Source organism: Gymnodraco acuticeps, unplaced genomic scaffold, assembly GCF_902827175.1.
Source record: "Gymnodraco acuticeps unplaced genomic scaffold, fGymAcu1.1, whole genome shotgun sequence".
Taxonomy (NCBI): domain Eukaryota; kingdom Metazoa; phylum Chordata; class Actinopteri; order Perciformes; family Bathydraconidae; genus Gymnodraco; species Gymnodraco acuticeps.
The window spans coordinates 612,097-627,546 of NW_022990981.1; the positions used below are offsets into that span (position 1 = coordinate 612,097).

At 42.2% G+C, this 15,450-nt stretch overlaps 1 protein-coding gene across 10 annotated transcripts in view; it reads right to left on the reverse strand.

Annotated features, from left to right (window-relative positions):
• Positions 1 to 15,450, reverse strand: part of mcf2l2 (MCF.2 cell line derived transforming sequence-like 2) — a 179,429-nt gene that overhangs the window by 105,191 nt on the left and 58,788 nt on the right. For 8 of the 10 annotated variants that reach the window (XR_004570902.1, XR_004570901.1, XM_034235577.1 and 5 more), the window contains exons 3-15: positions 14,574 to 14,688; positions 13,305 to 13,395; positions 12,064 to 12,183; positions 10,091 to 10,207; positions 9,781 to 9,930; positions 9,061 to 9,185; positions 8,826 to 8,940; positions 8,372 to 8,491; positions 7,966 to 8,157; positions 7,308 to 7,499; positions 7,034 to 7,220; positions 6,803 to 6,903; positions 6,064 to 6,152 (exon numbers count right to left, since the gene is read on the reverse strand). Coding sequence is in view for 8 of the 10 variants with exons in the window: in XM_034235577.1 (XP_034091468.1) it covers positions 6,064 to 6,152; positions 6,803 to 6,903; positions 7,034 to 7,220; positions 7,308 to 7,499; positions 7,966 to 8,157; positions 8,372 to 8,491; positions 8,826 to 8,940; positions 9,061 to 9,185; positions 9,781 to 9,930; positions 10,091 to 10,207; positions 12,064 to 12,183; positions 13,305 to 13,395; positions 14,574 to 14,688 (1,714 nt within the window). In the remaining 2 variants the exon portion in view is untranslated. The remainder of the gene's footprint in view (positions 1 to 6,063; positions 6,153 to 6,802; positions 6,904 to 7,033; positions 7,221 to 7,307; positions 7,500 to 7,965; positions 8,158 to 8,371; positions 8,492 to 8,825; positions 8,941 to 9,060; positions 9,186 to 9,780; positions 9,931 to 10,090; positions 10,208 to 12,063; positions 12,184 to 13,304; positions 13,396 to 14,573; positions 14,689 to 15,450) is intronic. The other 2 variants (XM_034235578.1, XM_034235573.1) reach the window with 1 other exon arrangement.

Genomic DNA, 15,450 nt, shown 5'->3' on the forward strand with positions numbered 1-15,450 from the left:
GCGAGCAGCAAACAACTGAAAAGCTAAACGTGAGAAGAGGAAAGAATAAGAAAAGTAATGGATTCACCACTCCTTGAGCCCCGGCCTCAAGACAGGAGAATTCAGGCCCATTCTGGATCTTCAATGTGTGAATCAGCACATTGCCTGCAAAAAGTTCCACATGTTAACTATAAAACAGTAACTGTGGCTAGTGCAGCCGGGCGATTGGTTCACAACCATCGACATGAAGGATGCTTACTTTCATGTCGAAATTGCTCCAAAGCACAGAAAGTATTTGCGTTTCGCCTTCCAGGAGGTAGCCTACGAGTACAACAGACTACCGTTCGGCTACTCCCTATCCCCACGTACGTTCAGCAAATGTGTGGCCACAGCGCTTCAGCCACTTCGCAAACCATGGCATGAGGGTTTTCCAACCCCCGCGAAATAGCTGTGAGTTTATCGTAATATTTGCAGAATTATAAATATAAACAAATATTGTATCATAATGTTTTTTTCAAAAAGTGTTTTAATTTTTTCCACCTATACCAGTCATATTATTTCATCCAGTAGCCTAGTTAAACTTTCACCAGAAAACAGTTGAAAATGGCTTTTATGATGTTTATGGGATTCTGCGGGTCAGCCTCTCGTGCGCACGAGAAAGTTACCGGTGCACCAAGTAGGAAGAGGAGCGCACAGGAGGCAACCGTTTCATTGCAGACCGTTATGTTTATGTGGGGAAATGGCAGTGCATACATTATTTGAGATATATTTGAAACTCGGACTTTATTTTAAGGACATGTCGGCCAGGGGTGTAGAGCTATTTGTTTAAGCACCGGATTGGCAAAACAGGAGAGTAAACCAGTCTGCCTTGATCTATGAATTAATGTCCGAGACTCTCACAGTATCTGCTGCCCGCAGCTGTTTTATAAAAAAAAACCTCCTTCACTTCATGAAATGGCTGCAGCATCAGGAGGCAGCGGGACGTATAACTCCGCCTCTGAGAAGTGCAGCACCAGCGCGCCGAGAGCTGTGCCTTTTTACGCACCGCCCTCGCTGTGTTTACCTTCATCAGAACAGCTTAAGAGTGACTGCAGGCTGCTACGTGTTAACCACACACACACCTCTACACACAAACACACACACTGCGACACAGACTGCGACAGGGGGAAACGTTGACAGTTTTGACCATCATGCAGACTCTGGGTCTCATGGCGGCTGCTCACTTCGTGGTACCCTTGGGGTTACTGCATACGCTGTATCCTGTCAGGCGTTTCTTGGACAGAGCTTTACCGGCCACACCATCCCCGAAGCACACAAACAGCTGTTCAGTGCGCCTAATTGAAGCTGTGCGCTCTACATAACATGCCAGCAAAGGAACAAAGGAGGGGTTCGGTCTGAGTGTCGGTCTGAGTGTCGCTCCGCTACCCCGGATCAAAAGGCAACTCTGGTGCACCGACAGAGCGGTCAGCTCGGACACTCTTTTGTCCGAAGTCAAGGCAAGTAGCAACGCTGTCTTCCATGACAGTGCTTTCAGGGAGGAGAGCTCCCGAGTCTCAACTGGTTCTGTGACCAGAGCCTCGAGCACCAACGGCAGGTCCCATTGCGGGGAGGAGACATGCACCACTGGGCGCAGCCTCCTGACCCCCTGCAAAAACCGCGTCATAAGCAGTTGACTAAAGGCTGATCTGCCGCCAAATCCCTCATGGCAGGACGAAATGACTGCTGCATACACTTTAATTGTGGAATGAGCCAGCCCCCTGTCCACCAGTATCTGTAAATAGGACAGAATAGAGCACAACGTACACGATAGAGGCTCTAGACTCCTTTCTTCACACCACCGCTGGAATCCCAACCACTTTGGCCTGTAACAGGCTGTGGTGGATTCTGCTTTGCTGCCCGGCCCCTCTGTTCTCCCGCCCGGGGATGTGCAGGGCCCTTACGGCCCGTCCACACTACAGCTTCAAAAAAAGCTTGGAGCTGGGCGTGTCTGAAGCTTGGGGATTTTATTCGAGCACCGCGACCAACAACCAATCACATGAATGTCCCGCCCCGGACATACAAAGCAAAAAAAACAGGTTCTTCTCCACTATTGCTAAAATGGATGCCGGTGTTGTAGCAAGGGTAAGAAGGGCAACACGTGTGTGTGCAAGGTTGCACAAAGTGTATACATTGTCTCGCAGGAAGCCATTTAGTGTGCGTCACTGGGTCTGGTCATACAAAACCGGGTGATTTGCTACGGCGATAATTAGTTTCTCCTCCATCTTTTTTTGAAATATAGAAATGAACGGCGGGATATCTCTCCCAGCTTAGACGCGGTTTGATTGGCTAGGGCTTGAGCTGTCAGATTTTCAGAAACGGGATTTGATTGGCTGGCGCTGGCTACTCCGGCGTCTCCGGCTGCAGAAGTTGAACAATGTTCAACTTCTGCAGCCGGAGATGGCGGAGACGCCGGAGATGGACCGCTATGCTACCCACAATTCAGTTCGGCGAAAAGCGAGGCAACGTGACGTCACCCCATTCAAAGTGAATGGGCAGACGCGTTGGAAACGTTGGAAACCGTTTTTGAAGCTGTCAAAGCTGTAGTGTGGACGGGCCGTTAGAGACAACACATTCTCTGAAGCCCACAACCACAGGTTCTCTGCTGCGGTCAACAAGGCGGCGGAGCGGACTCTGCCTGTTGATGTACGCCACTGTGGTGTGGTTGTCGCTCCTCACCAGCACATATTTGCCTTGTATTAAGGGTTTGAAGTGCTGTAGGACCAACACTACTGCCTGCAGCTCTAGAAGGTTGCTGTGCCGAGCCTCTGTCAGAGGCCAGCAACCACCTATAACTCTCTCTAGGCAGGTTCCCCCCCATTCTGTCATGGATGCGTCTGTGAACACCGTGATGTAGGAGGTCACTCGCCCCAGTGGAGTTCCCCTCCGCAGATGCTCTGGGGACCCCCAGTATCAGAGGTTGCCCTCCACCGAGGGGGGGATGGTCACCAGACGTCGTTTGTGCCTCTTGGGATCTAAGAAGGCCGATAAACCACCTCTGCAGGAGACGCGTGTTGTGTTTTTTCCCATGCTCCTTAGGGACTCGGGGAACATGGTGCGCGGTTTCCTCACTATTTTCCATGCACACGAGGTAAGTGTGTGTGAGTGTGCTCTATCAAAGCTGCGGCCCCGACTTCTCCACGGTCACAACCGGATGAGAGGAAGTGGTGTGGTGGCTGTTAACCAAAGGCCGGTCAAGGGCAGTGTGATGGGTCGGTGTTGTTGGACGACAGGGCGTTTATCCATCAGGGCTCCACCCACTGTACCCATAGAGTCCAGTAGAGGGCTCCGCCTGTGCTTATATAACTAGGGTTACAATACGTAACCCCCCGTTTTATAATCATTCTCTTTCATTACATTACATGTTACTTGTTAGACGCTTTTATCCAAAGCGACTTACATACTCAGTACTGTGGGCAATCCCCACAGGAGCAATTTGGGGTGATGTGTCTTGCCCAGGGACACAACAACATGCTGACTGCAGTGGGGTTTGAACCTGTGACCATCTGATCCCCATACCAAGGCTCTATCCACTGTGCTCCCTCTTTCAGATGTTTTTGTTGCTACCAAATCCTGACCCGAGGGAAATGTCTGACTTTCTGGAAGCTGAAAGTTTCACTGTGTTGGTTTTTAGAGTTTTTCCACTGAAAACAGCACCCGGCCAAAACCACCACCTCCCTCTGCTCTGTTTCCTCATAGTTTAGTCCTCTGACTACGCTATGCCCTCATCTTCCTCTATAATTATTTTTCTCTCACCACTGCCGATCGGGTGCATCCTGTTTCATTGGGTTTCTTTTAAACATCAAACAGGCTGTATCACCAGGAGTGTGTGGAGGTCTTCTGGCATCATGACCTTAAAAGGAACTTTTTTACTGCTTTTTATGGGTCCACAGATGGAAAGCATTCACTACTGGAAACTTGGCATTCCCCACATGACATGGCAAAGTTGTTTATTTTAATTTGTTATCATTCGTTTTGTACACATCCTTTCAGACATTAACCCATTAGTAGTTACTTAAATAACAAAATAGTTAAGTGTCCTCCAAAATATCAAATGTGACCTATCCAAAGATTGAGCCAGTCATGATTCATGACTTGGATACAATGTGATGCAGGGTTGTGTTGGCATGTGTTTGGCATAGAGTACCATTTGAAGAGATGACTGCAGGAGTTACAGCTCATAAAAGGCTGCCTTCAGTGGCTGAAAGGTGAAAACTCACTGCCACGGCCCAAACCACTTCCGTTATAAAGGTGGACAACTGTCCCTGTTGGCACAGTTAGTCTGTTTCATAACTGTAAGTGTTTTGTCACGATATTTGAAATTAGGTTTCTACGTTAGCTAGGTAGCTCACATCAGATCTGCATGACCAACACTTGTCCGTGTCTCCACTATACTTCTATTTGGAAAAAAGCTCAGTGCATTCCTTTATTAGATTTGGTGCCATAAACGGGCCACACATTTGAAGTAAATATTATGTGTATGTGTTAAAAAGGATGTCATGATACACTAACTGTTACTGAGGAAATCAAATATGCAGAGGAAACACGTTTTCTATTTTTATAATCTTAACAATGTGTTATGTTTCCCATATCAATACATGTTGCCAGTTGCCACTAGACAAAACATAATATTTCATTAAATCAAAGTATTCATGATTGAACAGAGAGATTATCCTAAGAAGTGGCCTTATCTAGACTGTACACACCCTTTGACTAACAGATAAAGTAGTTTTGTGTCAGTGTTGCCACCCCTGTACTGTTACTATGATGTTCACTGTACATGTCCATGTGATGTTACTCATTATATCCACACCCCCCTGTACAGAACCGTCTCTATTTATACTAATGCAACTAACCTGAAGAGGATGAGTCTCACTGAGTCAGCAAACAGGACATGGAAAGCAAATTCCTCAGAAAGAGCTGAGGAAGGAAGGAATGTCAGCTTCCTTTCTGCCTCTCTGGGCTTTAAGTCAATTGCCTAAGATGATCCTAACTTTGGTTGTGTCTTTATGTGTGCCTGCCGCCTCCATGAAAATGTCTCTCAGGTATTCAATGTAAAATCATCACATTTCTCTTATCAAAACCTATTTCTCTCATTCACTGCCAAATCTGTTGAATCCATTTCACGGTTCCTGGACAAGAATAGATCAGAGTCTATCACAATGCATTGAATGGAAACCACAAATGCTGCGTTAATGCCGTCAAATTAACAATTGCAGTATTAGTATTAGTATTAGCTCTGTATGCAGCATGTTGCTTTTATTTTTCCACAGCAACATATTTTATATCAATGATGCAGACAATCTAACCAAAAACACTGTTTTATATTACTGTTATTTTAAAGAAGTGTACATAGTATTTTTTTTTATATAAAATGATTTATCTGTTTGAATTTTTATATTGATTTTGCTGAAAATGTAAAATACATAACTCAGCTTGCCGGTATTTTTGAAGACATTTTTACACACAATGACTCTAAAATAGGATTTTTATGGATAGTAATTTTCCACTTGCATCCTGCTCTTATTCAAAGCAACAGGTTTCCTGAAACAGTTCTAATAAATCAATTCTTATAAGTTAAAATGGCGGCAATCCAGCCAGTAGAAATGTTAAATGATGCACCAAGCGCACCTCTTATGGGACATAGAGCCTGAGGAAGGAAGCCTGGGTTAACAGAGACAGATGATAACCACCTTTATGGCACCCATTCTCTCTGATTAAGGTCAAGTCCAAGAAACCCTTAGGGCCCCTTAAGTGAAGGTTTTCTGTGGTTCTGGCCATTCAAAAGGATCCTGTTCCTCCGTGTGTCTTTTCAAGGTTACTTATAAGTGGGATGTGGAAACATAGGGTATAACAATTAAAATGAACTTTTCAGTGAAGTACGAGACTTTTGAAGATTTGTGTTTTGTTCAGTGAATTGCTGCTGTGCCATTTTACTTCACATCTTGTTTGCAAACCTTCAGAATAATCCTGTTGTTTTATCAGTATAATGAGATGACAGTGAGGTGAAGTACTGCATGTGAGCACAGCACTGATTTCTGTCCATACCTGCGTCTGTTGGATAGACTCTCCGCCGTCTCACTGGTCACAACAACGTGGGTGGAGCCTCCTTGACTTTCCTCGTGCATCACCTCAATCTGTGGCACAGAAACACACACATTCAGATAAATGAGTTATTAGGGCAGCTTGTATTATGCCTTAAAAGCAAACAATGTCTTTTTTTTCAGCTTGGTCCCAATAGAGCTCTACAATGGCCCAGTCACTAACTAGAGCCAGTAAAACCAGGTGTTTGCATTCAGGTGGTCATCAAGTCCTTAGTGAATATTTAACGAGGCTAATGGTAAATCCAGAGATTACCTTTTCTTCTGTCAGTAGCCTTTAATACAAAAGCTGGTGTTGTGATTTACCCTACAGTTTGCACAGAACTGCTGTATATAAACTATGATGTACAGTAGATGAGACAATTTGGTCATAGTGTTATCTTGGCATTTTGAGCAACATTTGTTGTGGTTACTATGGAAAATAAAGACATTTAGTTGTGTTCTCTGTGAGGCTGGATGGAGGTTGCAGTGACTAGCGCCGATTCAATTCCCTGAACGGACCAAGTATGTAGTATAGCAAGTACCTAGTAGAGGTATCAATAATTGTGAGACCATACCTTTCCCCAGTGTCACAGTCAGTTGCTCTTTTTCTAATTCATGATTAGAACTTAAAAAAATCTTTAAAGTGACTTGTTAATCAGGCTTTAATGTTGGTGAGATTTCAGATTAGCACTGCAGTAGGGTACCTTGATGCCTCCTTTGGCTTTGCGTATGTTCTTCTTCTTGGGGTCAGCTTCGACTGGCGGCTTGCCACTGTTGGTGTTATCAGACGCTCTGCGAGCCAGTGCTGTAAGAAGTTCAGAGGACCAAGCATAAGTGTCAATCATATCACAGACATAAGGATTCAAACAGTTTGAGTTACCATGGATTCATCTTCTGAAGGACAATTTAGCAAGTTAAAACAACATGCAACTCACGCTGCTGGACTCCCGTGGTCCTGGGGGGGGTCTTCAGAGGCGGCCGTTTGGGAGAGGACTCGGGCCGTGGGGCGACGGGCTGGATGGGTCGTGTCTGCTTGGCCGACAGCCTCTTCAGACTGACGTGCCGCTTCTGGAACATCTCCTGCACGTCCTCCAGGCGCTTCAGGGCCTTCAGTACGTTGGCCTGCAAACGCTCACCATCAACTCTCCTCATCATTATTTAAACACAACATCCAGTCAGCTTGTCAACTAATGGAATCGTGTTCCATACCTTGATATCCTCGGACAGGACGACCTCATACTGATTGTGAAGGTTCCTCAGTTCAGTCAATTCAGTGTTTTCCGCAGACTCCAGAAAGTGTTCTATGTCCGTCAGTGCTGACTCCGCCCCTTCCTGTGACTGACACCTATCCACAGCCTGGGAGGCCAGCAGGTAGATGCCAGACTCACACCACTGGTTAACCTGGACACAAGAAACATTCAAACAGGGGGAAAAGTCAATTTAGCGAACAACATACCATACATTGTAATTCCTCAGTGTAATTCCTGGGTTAAGATGCCACTGGGGTCAATAGGGAACATACACAGTTTTCTCTAGCTCTTCACCACCTTAATTAAATTAGGGGTTGAGGTTTTAGCCTAGTTAATGTATTATAAAGGACAGAAAAAAACTCAACATAATACCCTAAAATAAAATCTAAACGTATGATAAAAGCCAGAATTTGAGTCAGACATAAACATCATAACAAAGTATTACAAAATATATATTTATAAGATAAACAAAGTTAGAAGCCTGTTGCCCAAGGCTGATCCAAAGTCAGTCTTTGAATTTTATGGACTTTTTTTATCTACAATGCAATGAGATAATCCAAGTGCTGGGAAACTTGTGTTTCTGGGTGTGACATCTGTTCATGGTATCATGTTCTTACCTTGTCAATGCCCATGTGTATCTGCAGGGATTTGGACAGGACATCTGTCTTTTTATTGGACGCGTTGCTGAAGTCGTCAGAGACCCGCCGGAGCTCCACGCATTTGGGTCGGATAGAGTCCACAGCGTAGTGGTCGCTCTGGATCAGCTGGTCTCCGTGCAGTGCGTGGAGCTGGGCCTTCTCTAGTGTGGGCTAAAATAAACACATTTCAGAATTTACCATAGTCAGCAGAAGACAAAAGAGCTGTCATGACTAAGATTGAGGAAAGGAATACATACTTTTAAAAGTAATAAGTGTCATCGTTTCTCACTTTTGTTGTATGATCCTGAAGTACCAAAACGATTGTTCTCTTAAATTATTTTTTCTGCATGCGTGCGTGTGTGTGTGTGCGTGCGTGTTGACTGACCAGAGCCTTCTCCTCCAGTGTCTTCAGTTCTTTGAGCAGATATTCAACTCTGGCCACGCAATCCCCAATATCTGATAGGCCGGTTAGACTGTCCATCAAACTGTCTAGAGACACTTTAACCTGGAAAATCAAAGAGGGGACAGAAACAGAGACAGGGAAAATAATTGTGAAAATAATTACGTTACTCACAATATTTATTTTCGCAAGACTAATCGTCAATTGATATCCAATGTTCTAAATAAGAAATGTTACAGCAAGACAACACATAACTCTTCTGAACTTGAGGTCTCTGGCACGTAATGAAACTGAGTCAATGTATTATGTAGTATGGTTTTCAAAATATGACTGTACAGCTGAATTATTTTGAAGCTGTAGGAAGAGTTGAAACTGGAAAGATCCAAATATTGCAAGCCAAAGGCAGCCAGCCGGAGAGGCAGCAGATCTACAGATATACCTCTCTGAAGTCCTGTTCAAAGTGGCGGAGCTGCAGGCATTGCTCCAGTTTCAGATGGTGTTTACACCAGAACTGTTCAAAGGCGTTCTCCGTCTCATCCAGCTGGGCTAGGAGCCTGAAACATCCAACAGGACCATGATTAGAAACACATTGAGAGGTATTCAATTATTATAGTACTGCATTGCCATGATAAAGACTGATATGCATTTTTAAAGGTGGGAAAAAGCGTTGTCACCTTTCCACAGTGGTTTGGTTCTCCACCTCGTCTGGGTTCAGTTGGTGATTCTCTGACTTGGCCGCCTGCTCCTTGATACACCCTAACAAGGTGGTTCCCTGCTTCAAAGCTAACTTCAGTTCATCCTGATTTAGAGACGTAGAAACAAAAGAAACAACATTAAAATCAACTGTTAAATAGCAGCAATTGGAAAACATTCTGGTGCAAATTCAGACAGACATACAATCATTTTAATGTTGAAGAGAATAGGTCAGTTTGCACTGTGCTGATGTGCAAAATGCAATAGTTATAAACCGTGATCGGCAAATTGGTTCCATTAACCAAAAACAAACTTGTGCTAACCTTTAGGGGACTGGAGAGACTCCCCGAAACCTTTAACTACCCTACTCTGCAAAATGAGATGCCAAATGAAAAGCTTTCCTCTTCCTATCCATTTGACATAAACTAACTAAGCAACAACCAACAGTAGCTAATACATGACCCAGACGTAGTCAAAAGGCTACTTTATGGTATGACCAGGCAGTCATTTGACTCTCAATCCCTTTCAAACATTTAAATGTTTGTTTATCTTGACTTTTTTTATGGTCAACACATCAACATATAGCACCTTGTTTCAAACTCATACAATGGCACACATTTGAAGCTGCATTTCCTCCCCAACAGACTGAAATGCATACATGTACTGTCCATGTTATTAGCTGCTGGTGTTTTAAAATGCACCTTGAGGTTGGTGTGTTTGTCGGTGTGTGCTGTGAGCAGGTCTTTGGTGCACAGGACGTCATTGGGCAGCTCCGTCTCTGCCAGAGCTGACCCGAACCTCTGCAGCATCTGGGCTGTGGTTTTCACTGTCATGGCAAAGTTCTCGACGGCCTGGAGGAAAAAGGCACCATTTGGAAATTGGAATTGGAATCACTAATATTAAAATGAAGGTAGTATAGTATTTGTTTATTTGTCCCCGAGGGGAAAATGGGTTGCAGCAAATCACTAGGCATTTCAGGTGGACAGTTTGTATTACTGTGTGTTAACTCACAGTGCGGTGGTGTATCCACTGACTGTGACAGTACTCCAGAGATCCTCCCAGCTCCCGCGTCAGCTGGCCCTTATCCACATAGCTGTGCAGGTCTGACAATGAGTTCAGCATCACGATCTGCAACACATTCAGAACATCACTTCAAGCGCTTGATCATGACCTACGTTGTGTAACAGTGACAGTGATTGTGGTAGCACTAATGAGTTCATTGGCAAACCAGTCTCAATTACAGAGAAGTGGCTTGTCAGTCTCTGTAAGGGAAGTTCCCTGATTTACCATTCAACTTCAGTTTGATGTCATGAACAGAAGAGAAACACTGAGCAAATAACCTAGGTATATCAACAGGACTTTGTCTGCCTGGTCATAACAATAATAACTAAAATACTGAGTTTCAAATTTGGGACATGGAGTTTGAAAGACATTTATCATGCATGAAGACCCATGAGAGAATCATTGTGGAAATGTTAGGCTTCAATGTTTTTGGAGGCTCATACTAGGGACCAAAAGCCACATATCAAAGTCTCTGCTGCATTCATTTTGACCATTTCTTTAAATGTGTCTCTTGAGTCCTCTAAACAAATAGAAAATAAAATACTAAATTACTGGAGCACCCATCTCAATTCAACCCTAACCCTGCCTTAATAGCACTGAAATCACAGCTATTATGTACAGTTTGTACATCCTGTTCGTTACACAGTTCTCAGACATTTCTTTTTTCTGGATGTTGTTTTTATCTGAGTTTTGGTTCAATATATGCTCCTAGAACATTTGAAATCTACACAGGTTTAGTTATCATTTATGTTTCCCTTTTCTTTCTTATTGTTGCTATTTTTTTTAACACATCTGGGGTGTGAAGACGTGAAAGGAGGAGCATAAAAAGTGTTCTTCATCTTGCAGTGTGCGGCCAGAGGAGTGAAAACGAGATGTGGTTCATAGGGCGGTTGCTATCATAGAAGCCCAGCTGAGGTCATGGTGTCCTTTTCCTTCCCTTTTATATTTGTTTTAGAAATCACTGTGGTTTAGATTTGACATATTTTAGGCTCAGAAATGACTATATGAGAGCTTTAGCATTTCTCTCCCAACATTTAATTCATGGCAACGTGCAGATCTTGAAAAACTATTTACAATCAAATCGTCTTTTTCACATGCTAAGTATAGTATATCAGCAGGGTTACTTTGTAATTGTAATTAGTTATTGAATACCGAATACATGGCTTTGAAAGTAATCAGAATACAGTTACAGTTACGTGTTCAGATTACTTTTATAATACTTTTGGAATACTTTCTTTTTCCATAACAGATGGGTATGTTTTGGTGAACAGGAGACACGTATTTTACTGTTTTAATGGCTTATCAAGAACTCAACACAACATCTTGGTGTCATTCTGGACAGCTCCCTCTCATCTGCACCACACATCAAAAACATCACCCGGACTGCATTCTTTGTACTGCCTTAAAACCTTTCCTTAGAATATGTTATGAATTGTAAGGTGTCCTTGGTGCTTTGAAAGGCGCCCCTAAATAGAATGAATTATCATTATTATTTATTATCTGAAACGATGTAATAACTTTTAAAACTTTTTCCAGTCACTTGCCCCAGGCATTCAGCAGCAGCAGGCCATTCACTTTGATTTCATCCCGTTATAAATGTCATAATTTCGACAATAAAGAAACGCTACATAAACGTTATCTTGCACATTTTATCGAACCATCTCCGTTTCTAACTTTCAATTTATTTTAAAAGAGATCTCTCTCTCTCTTAGGTATTCCGTTACAACCCAACCCTGTATATCAGTTAACGCTGTACAATGTATGGAATGGATGTGTATTTACAATTTGTTATTTCATGCAACATTCATTTGTCATGCATTTAGTTTGAAGTCTCTAAACACTCTGTTTAACAAAGAGAGAAGTAATTGTTTTCTAATGATAGCAGTTTAGTGTCTAAGTTGTTGGTAATGAAGCATGCTTACCGGTACCTTCATTTTAAAGTCGTCTTTGTGCATCTTGAACCCAATGTCTGATATAGCCCTCTGGAAGAACCTGGACGGCCTCAGCACCAACACCAGCTGCAGGTTTCCAGGAAACGCCCCCTGGATAACACGACCACATGCACATTTACAATACATCCAATCCTTTGATACACTCATTCATTTAGTCATTTAATTCAACCAGGCTACACTAACTGGGAGGACATTCCTGGGACCGGAATGCGTGTATTTCTTGTATTTAGCACTTTAAAGGGCCAAATTATTACAGCTGTTTATTCTGAGAAATCGGACTCAGTGACAGGTCAATGTAGCTCAACATGTCTGTAAGCTAATGCAGAACACACTGCTGACTCATACTGCGTGTAATATTTCATTAAAAAGACTTCCTGTGTGGCCTTGAAACTCAAGATCAAAACTGCTCATGCACGTATATTTCCTCAGTGATCATCACAAGTAGAGTGAGAGGAGAGTCATATTATTAATAGAATTACTGGTGTTCATTCATCTCCTTGAATGATTTCTCTCTGCTTGGTAAATGCTATTAACAACCACAAGTCCTTCTGTCCAAACCAACAATACATTCCTGAGACATATTCAGCTTATCAGAGCACTCATTATAAACTAAACTAAAGCCCAATGAGAATCACGCGGAAAGAAGGAAACAACTCGATAACAATTCAAATGTAAACAGCAGAAGCTGCAGACAGACATGACAGACATTCTCACAAACAGCAGAAAAGATCTCACAATCCTCAAGTTTAAAAGTCACAGCTTGAGGATTCGTCTTAATTGTGTACTGGTCACAATAGGCCCGATTGCACAAGAACCCCCTCACAACTGAAAATCACTTGTATAACTCACCTTTAATACAAATGCCTTTAAACTTGACATTTACACTTGTCAGTGAAAAATAATGATATTAAGACTTCTGGCAGTTTCTACATCTGTGTTAAGACTAGAGCTTTGAATTAGACACTTGAGCTTGCTTGTCTTTCTTAAGCTCTGAGGCTTATGAGAATGTATTTTAAATTGTTTTTTTTGTGTGGAATAAAATTGCAATCACTAATCTTTCTACGTACCCCCTGCAATCCCCCTCAGTAGCCCTAGGGGTCCCTGTACCTCCGGTTGGGAACTTGAAATGTATGTATGTATTAGACAAACATTTGTTTATGTATAGGTACAAATGTATGATGATTCGAATATGAATGTGTTGGAGAACTTACAGCGATCCTGGACAGAGAGGCCTTCACTGAGCTCCATTTGTCCTTCCGCCGGTCCATGACGATGATGAAGCCGATACTGGCAGCATCCAGACTGGAGACAGGAGGGAAACATGTAACTGGGCTGCTGCTTTGTGCATCGGTGTGTAAAGTACACTTTACTGCTTGCTGAATCTGACACAGTAGAACTAAGCCGACGCACAAACATCTTGCACATTAAATAAAAACAAACAATAGCTTCACTGCTATAGTTCCAGAAATATAGAGTATTTTTAAAAGATTTTACTGAATTGAAAAATCACACAGAATTGTTGGGGTCAGGTAGATTTTCAATATATAAAAACTACACAATGCAAAGAGAGTGGGATGGTGTAGGGCCCAGCATCAGGTTGTTTTGGGACCATAATACTTCTTCATTACAATATGTCTTTGCCCCTTTGTTCATATGTCTGCTGCTCAAGGGTTTGTTTGACAGATAGCCAGAGAGATTCAGTAGAACATCCTGGTATTTGAGGCATCCTGCATTAGACATTGACTGATGACAGATATGTATACCTATGTATTGCGACCTTCGAAATCAGTGGGGTCCAACTACGGCCCGGGGGCCAACTGTGGCCCAAAGCAAATTCAAAAGGTGTAATGGAGAATTGCCAACACCTGAAATGTGTGCTTTTCTTATATTGTACTTCTTAAATATATATGTAAACATATATTACACAGCATTCATGTGTTAATAAGCCCCATTTTTCAATACATTCTGTGTTTTTTTTTTCATGAAATCCTTTTCTAACAAATCTTAGTTGATAAAAACAAAAAACAATAACCTTTGCATAACAAGCCTGAAATATACCCTTCCTATTTCCCATTATTATAAGCAATCTGAGGCTTCTGTTTTAAGGAGTGAGCTGCAGACACTGTTTGTAACAAAATAAGTTAAACCCTATTGAGGGCTGTGATGTAGGCTGTTTTTCTTAAAGAATATTAAATTATCTAGAATAATTTACCTACATCTGGTTGATTTTGTGAACTTATAACCTAACTTTTAAGGGAATAGCCCCTCTAGTGAGGGGCCCAACCCTTCGTATGTTTTTCTGTTTGTGGCTCAGTGAAAACAGTTTGGACCCCCCTGATTTAGAGAGTATGGTACTGTAGACTTGGTGTGAAACCTTTCACAATAAAAGCTCCTATCATATGATATTTGGGAGTTAGTTTTGGGATTTCCCATAATATGTAAAGGCTTTTATAAAGATGTCTGTTTGAGAGTGTGCGGACCTGGGTATGCTGGTCAGGTAGGTAACGACATTGAGGAAGTCTTCCTCCGGCACCTCACTGAAGCTCGAGTACTCTGGGAAAATAATGATGGGGGCGCCATCTTTCCCTCGCCCTCCTGCAACAAAAACACACAACATTTACTCTTATTATGTGATGGGTTTGACTATTGTGGAATTACCTTCATGTTTAGAATTGATAATGACGCCTTTAAACACCACACCACACCACATGGATGTTTTTATTGAATGTTACCACATTAGCTGCTCTCCCCAAAATAAGGAATCATTCACGATGAAACTGTATTTGAGTATACTGCATGTTATTACACAGTTTCACCATTTATCAAGAAAATCGATCTATCTGTGAATTGTATTTGGCATTTTTTAATGTATCACATTTATTGACTCTGTAGCTTTTGAGCCCAGCTGAAATGAAACCAAACAGTTCTGCTCTTAGAGCCGTAAAAAGGAAACATTACGAACATTGAATTTGAAAAATAGTTTAATGAAATACCTTCAAAACCAAATGTACTCCTCTAACTCTCCTGCTTCTACAAAACAGTCACAAGGTGGCAACCTTGAGCTAAACATCCTGCTGCAAAAATATGTATATTATAAACCACCTGCAATTAGTAAAGATATGCAAATATATTATTTTCAGCTTATTGGGCTGCCTCTGGGTTAACAATTAAAACAACGTAGTGCAGGTTTGCTACATTTCTGTCCTTCCATGTATGAACTATGTACCTGTGTATCATTTCTAATAAAGACATCCTCAGTGTGAAGTAAATAGGAATCAATAGTGAGCATGGAATTGATTTTTAAAAACTAAGATACAATGCTCTCACAAATAGACCTTGAGGTCTGGGTAAAGAATC